This window comes from Capsicum annuum, unplaced genomic scaffold (genome assembly GCF_002878395.1).
Source record: "Capsicum annuum cultivar UCD-10X-F1 unplaced genomic scaffold, UCD10Xv1.1 ctg4543, whole genome shotgun sequence".
NCBI lineage: Eukaryota > Viridiplantae > Streptophyta > Magnoliopsida > Solanales > Solanaceae > Capsicum > Capsicum annuum.
In genome coordinates, this window is record NW_025852928.1 from 15482 (window position 1) to 22598 (window position 7117).

At 35.7% G+C, this 7117-nt stretch overlaps 1 protein-coding gene across 2 annotated transcripts; it reads left to right on the top strand.

The window, feature by feature from the left end:
- The first annotated feature begins 451 nt into the window (after positions 1-451).
- Positions 452-6719, top strand: LOC107848535. Of its 2 annotated transcripts, none has more exons than XM_016693326.2 (4): positions 452-553; positions 2365-2453; positions 5362-5800; positions 6211-6719. In XM_016693326.2, the coding sequence occupies exon 3, from the start codon at positions 5378-5380 to the stop codon at positions 5762-5764; it is 387 nt and encodes a 128-aa protein (XP_016548812.1). In that variant the 5' UTR covers positions 452-553; positions 2365-2453; positions 5362-5377; the 3' UTR covers positions 5765-5800; positions 6211-6719. The 2 variants fall into 2 exon arrangements, with proteins under 2 accessions (XP_016548812.1, XP_016548813.1); XM_016693327.2 differs by having other exon boundaries at positions 527-553; positions 2387-2453.
- Positions 6720-7117: the final 398 nt, after the last annotated feature.

Here is a 7117-nt window from a genome sequence, read left to right on the forward strand (position 1 = left end):
GAATACCAATTACCAAATTTTTCGATTCGGTTCGATAATTCGATTTTCGGTATTTTATGCACAACCCTATTTAGGACCACAAGATTAAAGAACATTTTGGTACATTTGGCACAACTTTAATTTAATGCCACAAGATTCAAAAGTCATTTTTATTTTTTTAAATTTTGTGTCAAGTCAAAATGAATCATTTTTTTTTTAAACGAAGGGAGTACAATTTTAGCACGTTGATGATTCAATGGATGTCTCCAAGGATGATTGGACGGTGATCGTTAGTTCAAGACTTCATTTTTGGCAACGAAATTGAAAATGTAATGATTGGACGGTGCTTTAGATTCAGGTAATTAGTTTTTGATGGCTATTATGATGAAATGATACTCGCCTTCAGATAATAGGCAATTGGGCTTTAAACGAAATAGAGCCCATGTGGAATTGGGCTTTAAACGAATTAGAGCCCATAGTTGAGGACTCATTTTCCTCATAATCCAAAATCCCTATTCTCAAACATTCTTCCTTAAACTTGGAATCAATTTTTGAAGCTAACAATTTTAAACTGGTAATTCTCTCTCTTTCTTTTTTTATTAATAATTTTATTTGGCCTAAAATTCATTTGATTCAAATGAAAAAAAAAAATTAAAGATTGAATTTTTATGAACATATTTGGATGAAAAAGTAGTTTTATCTTTCAATTTTTTTAAATATTCCATTTGAAAAATTAAGGAAGAGATTAAAGAATTTATACTCTTAGCTAAGAATTAGGTTTCTGTGTTTGTAAGTTCTTTTTTGAGATAAAGCATCCAAATATACCCCCTCGAATTAGTGTCAAAGTTGTTCCAACACACTCCAAATTCACGAGACACTCCAATTTTAGTATATTTTGTCGTCCTTTTGTGCTGACATGACAGTTTTATTGAAAAATGGGTACACATTAAATGTGTCATGTCAGAAAATAAAAGCTGATGAAAGATGTCACATCAACACAAAAGAGTGACAAAAATATGCTAAAATTGAGTTAAGGAGTTTAATAGGACCCTCGTGTAGTTGGAGTGTGTCGTAGCAAATTTGATTATAGTTCAGGGGCATATTAGATGCTAACTGCAGTGTCTAGGCCAGTTTGGAGTGTGTCGTAGTAAATTTGATCATAGTTCGGGGGCGTACTAGATCCTAACTGTGGTGTCTAGGCCAGTTTTTGTCACCTTCCACACGTGGAAAGAGAAGCTTATTTTCCATATATAGTTACTATCTTCTTTATGGTATAATGATTTATATAGTAATTAATTGGGTGCACACAAGCCGGCTCAGACGTCAGTGTTTTATAAAAAAATATATTAAAAGAATAATTTAAAATTCATTTACCAAGTTATATAGCTGGGATTCAATTTTTCACCACACAGTGAATGATGGAACTTAAAAGGCGTAAATATTTATCTGCATTGAGTGTTTAATTACATCAAGTTATATAAATATTTCTATTTTCTTTGATCCATATTGTTTAAGTTATCCATTTTTCAGGTGAAAGTTCTTTGGTTTTTGCTCAATGTGAACTTAAATCTGATTTTCATATGCTTATTTGCCTGTTTTTGTAGAGTTTGTGTTGAAAGAAATCACTTTTACTAAATTCTTGATTTTATTTTAGGTGAAATTCTTTGGTTTTTGCTCTATGTAAACTTAAAGTTTTGATTTTATATGTTTCTTTTCATGTTTCTACTTAGTTTATGTTGAAAGAAATCATTTTTAGTCAATTCTTTGATATTTTTTTCTGGCATTTTTAGGTGAAATTCTTTGTGTTTAGCAATTGGGATTACTCTTTTGCTCTATGTAAACTTAAAGATTTGATTTTTATATACTTCTTTGCCTTTTTTTGTAGAGTTTGTGTTGAAAGAAATCATTTTTACTCAATTCTTGATTCGTTTCCTGGCATTTTTAGATGAAATTCTTTGTTTTGAGCTCTTGGGGTTACTTTTTGCTCTATGTATACTTAAGGGATCGTTTCGTATGAGGGATAAGGGGATAACTAATTCCGGGATTAATTTTAGGATGAGTTCATCCCATGTTTGGTTGGAATAAAATCTCGGGATAACTTATCCAGGTATCTGGGGATTGTAGTGTTATTTTTATCCCACGTTGAGGGTGGAACAACAGTCCCGGGAGAACATGTTCCCAAACCAAACGAGCCCTTAAAAGTTTTGTTTTTTATATACTTATCTGCCTGTTTTTGTAGAATTAGTGTTGAAAGAAACACCTTTTCCAAATTCTTGATCTTTTTTTCTGCTTTGTTGCTTATGGATCAGTGTTGTTTTTTTCAGTTTAGTAGTTCTTGTTGGATTTTCTGATTTTTTGGTGGATTAAAGTTTTGATTTTTCTCAGGGTTCCATCGATTTTTGCGCAGATAGGTTTTTGATTCTGCTGAATTCTTTTGAGTGCATGATTGAAGAGCCAAAGGAAAGTTGAATCAGGTTAGTGTAGCTCGTGGAAGTTATATTAGTTCATGAATGTTTATCGTTGTAGTTCCTTGTTGTGTTTCCTAATTTATGATTGTAGAATCAAAATTACATTACAATCCACGTGGGTAGATCGTGTAGATATCCCCTATGTGAATGATTGTGGAGGGCTATACTAGGGGCGGAGCCAAGATTTTTTGTTTATGATTTCTAAATCACATTTTTTTTGCTTGCTAGGTTCTGAATAAATTATTTATATATGTTATAATAAATTCTTTTGGTCGAGGGTCCATTATAAAAAGTGCCTCTACGTCAGAAGATAGGGGTAACATCTGCGTACACACTACCCTCCCCAGACCCCACGCTTGGGATTACATTGGATATGTTGGTAAGAGGATGATTCATATGTTTGATCCGAGCTGTTAAAGACTGATTGATAGATAGATTAATTGATTGAATGTTGTCACTCTTTGGAGGGCATTTGGCTAGCAATAGTAGTGTGTTATTTCCGTCTTTCTGATGGACCTTACTCCTACTTTGGGAGGTAGAGAGGTTGTTTCCGTCTTTCTGATGGACCCTCGGCTCAAGGAAATGAAGTCAGTCATGATATCATTCAGTATTTTCAAAGGTGTGCGCACTAAGCTCTGAAGCGATGCTCAAAATGTGTTGAGCAATTCACTTCGCTTAATGTGAGCTTTAGTGTAATCGTCAAGGTTCAAAGAAATACTTTTCCTTCTAGTGAGCCTCTCTTGAAGAGGTGGCACTAAACAATTGATATTTTACTTTATCGTGAGTTTTATTTTCAAATTCTTTGTCCATATATTTGTCATTCATGCTTTATAATTATTAGTCTTGGATAAAACCGTAGTGGACCTTATAGCTTTTTTCGCTTTTGATAAATGTAAATTTAAATCATCGGGTGACAGTTATAACATCATCTTGTATGTATTCGTACTGTGCTTCTAATAGAAAAATTCTGGTTTAAGTGCAAACAGTGTATTGACATTTTGCAGTACTAACTCGAAGATTAACCAGTGAGCCCACAGTTTGAGAATGAAGCTGGAAAATGTTAATAAAAGTTTGAGGTTCAAGTACAAATAAGATAAAGTAGCTTTACGCTTATTTAGAATTCATCTAGAAGCCGTGAAGAATAGAATACATTGAAAGCGAAGTATCCATAAGATGATACTAACTAGTGAGAGTTAAGGCTCTTATGTTAGGTCTAGTGTTTAACATGTGTCGTCTTAGTTCTATCCATGATTATTTGGCATTGTAGGATAGATTTGAGATTAGAGAAATCCTAGTTTGTCGTAAAAGTCAAAGTATTATGTAGTGAAATAAGACAGACCCAAGTGGAGTGGAATGGCTATAGAGGAGTCACATCGCTGACTGCATCTAGTTTTGGGTTGAGGCCAGTGTAATTAAAAGGCATCGTCGTCGCTCAAAGTGATCAAGGTTGCAAAGCGGCGGGTTTTTGTTTCATGTGGGTGAAGCCTTGTGATTAAGAGAAAATTGTGTTCTTGGAAGATGATTTGGTAAGCTAAAGTTTCTTACAAAGTGAACTGCTTCACATGGCTCTTAGCCAAAGATGCAGTACTGACTCATGAAACCCGAACAAGAGAGGATTTCAGTTGTGTTCCAGGTGCTGCTTATGCAAAGAACAAGCAGAGACAGTCAACTATCTTTGGACGGATCTAGAGAATGTTCGTTAATTTGAGAAAGACCAGTTGGGTGAAACCAAGGAATATAACGGGGCTTTTCAACTGCTCTAACAAGGTGTGAAATGCACCACAGATGGAAGCTTGTCCCCACTTACATCCGATGGACAGTGTGGAAAGAAAGGAACTTGAGATGCTTCGAAGACGAGCAAAACAATTTACAGGATTTTAAGATGAAATGTCGAGCTTTGTTTTATTTTTGGTGTAAACAGAATGTAACAGCTCAAGCAGAAGATATCTTTGATGTTCTAGATTATTTATAGGATCATGTGATAGATGTAAAGTTTGTAAGACGTAACACTTTTGAAGGCGGGCTACACTTTAATTGTAGTATACCTGAGGATCTTTAGACTAATATTACCGTTCTCAGAAAAAAAGAAAAAAAAATTCAAACGATGACGCCACAAAGTGATCCAGAAGAAAAGTGGCAGTTCTTTGAATCTCAACTTTGAGGATTTGGATAATGTTGGCATTAGTGTATATATCTATTGCTAAAATTAGTTATTTTGATTATTATACTTCTAAATCCATCTATGTTTGGCATTTTTAAATTTCTGTGAATTATGCACTTCACCTTCTGTTTTTGCTCTATCGGAAACAACCCCTCTACCCTACAAAGGTAGAGGTAAGGTCGGCGATCGGCGATCGGCATACATCCTACCCTCCCCAACCAACTTGTGGGATTATACTGGGTATGTTGTTGTACTTTTCGATTTTGCTTCAAGCCCCACGAACCTTGTTGCCTTGTTGTGCTTTTCCGTTTTAGAAGCACTGTTTGAGGTGTAGTTGTTTTGGTATCGTAACCTTTTTGTTTTTATGTTCTGTCAATTTTGTGTTTTTGGAGAAGTTCGGATAGTTGGAGAAGATTTATTATATTAGGAGAAGATCGCTACAGGAAAACTGGAATTAGCTACGAACATTGTCGTTAATATGTTGTTAACAGAATCTTTTGGTAATGTGTTGCTAATTCATCATTTAGTGACGGATTTTGTTGTTTAGCTATTTTCTCTGATTTTTGTAAAATTTCTATTGCTCTCTTGTGCCAAGATGTTAATGCAGTTCTCGCCGGACCTGCAATCACAATCTTAAGAGGAAAGATTGCACTCGATATATATTTCGTGAGGAGAGGGAAAAAACGAGTCTTTTACCTCTTTTCTAGAGATGCTAATTTTTTGCTCTCACTAATATAACTTCCTCTCTAACAGATTGGATTTTTGAAATATGACGTTGATGAAGAGGTATGTGTTGAGATTGTTCATATCGTTGAAGTACATCACTGCAAATGTGGTAGACAGGAACAACGGTCGTATAGTAGCAACATCATCAACGGTTGAACATTCAGTGAAACAGTCACTGGAGTGTGGTAGAACTTGCAACGCAAAGGCTGCAGCAATCGTAGGTGAAGTGTTGGCAATGCGTCTCAAAGTGGAGGGTCTTGATCAGGGGCAAGGAAACGGGATCCATGTCAATGTAAATAAGGAGGTCGAGAAGAAAGGTTTCAAGAATCGCACAAAAGTTTGGGCTATTGTTAACGGCCTTAAGAACAACGGAGTGAAACTTATTTTGGATGACAACGAAAATGATACTTCTCGCCCTAGCTTCCACTAATATAGTGCGTTGATACTCCTACGGCAAGCCCACAAGGTACAAAAGTGAATTATATCTCTTCTCAGTATAAAAACTATTTCGAATGCACTCTCTTTACGTCATCTTGATTCTACTGAAGTGTTATAATATAGAAACGGGAGGAACATAGTCATATTCCAGCTCTTATACATGCTGTTATTATGGTAGCGTTGGGAATTTTTCTCATAGCGCGGTTTCTTTAAAGAGTCAATCTAAGAAATGCTCATCATCAAAGACGATATTTATGACTAATTGGATAGTATAGTCTGCATATTTTCTGCATATTTTGCCTTCTTAAATCCCGTTGAAGCCAGTATCGTTCGAGCAACTAAAAAAACCGATAGGTTCTGTTCATCCGGCATTTACACTTCCATGTATGATAAACTTTTCACTAGAATCCTTTGTTTTTGCACTTTCGCTGATTTCAGGTCGCGCTATACCAGCGTTGAAGAAGGTGCAGTCATAGTTGAGCCTGTGTGCAGCTGAGATTTGATAGAATGAGATCAACGCGTATTTGTTGCAGATCCAAGATTTAAAGTGTAGCGGCTCACAACGTCCTCAAGTTAATCTTACAATGGTAACTGGATTCTCAGTCCAATATTTATAGATACTTCGTTGATCTTACCCCTACCTCGTGGAGGTAATTCCATAGGTGGGGTCTGGAGAGGATAGTGTATACACAGATCTTACTCCTACGTCGTGGAGATAATCCCATCGGTGAGGTCTGAAGAGGATCGAGTGTATGCATGTATGCATAGATTGTTCTCAAAAGACCCTCGACTCAACTATTAGATGTGATTCATATTGGGCTTCTTCACAAACTTGTGCACATCCCTTATGGACAAACCAACAAAGTGCACAATTGGCTGTTTCGGCCCAAATTATTAACTGCCCTGGGCCGATATACATATATTATACATTTTATCGGTTATTATTCTGAGCGCGTAAAAATCTCATAAAACAATGGGATACCTGTGATGTATCATAAAACAATGGGATACCTGGATACATCACAAGCAAGTATCTGGCTTGTATAGAAAATCTTGACGATTATCATAACTTACAATCCTGTCCGGTATCAAATAAGAAATTTTAGTGATACACTAGGATTTTGCTTCAGAATCTCGCGATTCGTCCAAAATTCTTACGATCACCATAATTCGGTGTAAGACAAGTCTCTTCCAATATCAAATAAGAAATTCTAGCAAGTCGTCAGAACACGAATCGAAATATAAAAAGCCTTAAAACAAGTATATCAAACATTGGAACATGTTTTGTGAAAGTACTTCACTCATTATAAGTCCTCTTTGATGGCTAGCTATTGATGTATTCCAC

What these genes read in the sequence shown, in the direction of transcription:
- LOC107848535 (XM_016693326.2), top strand. Translation starts at nt 5,378, where the DNA reads ATGACGTTGATGAAGAGGTATGTGTTGAGATTGTTCATATCGTTGAAG.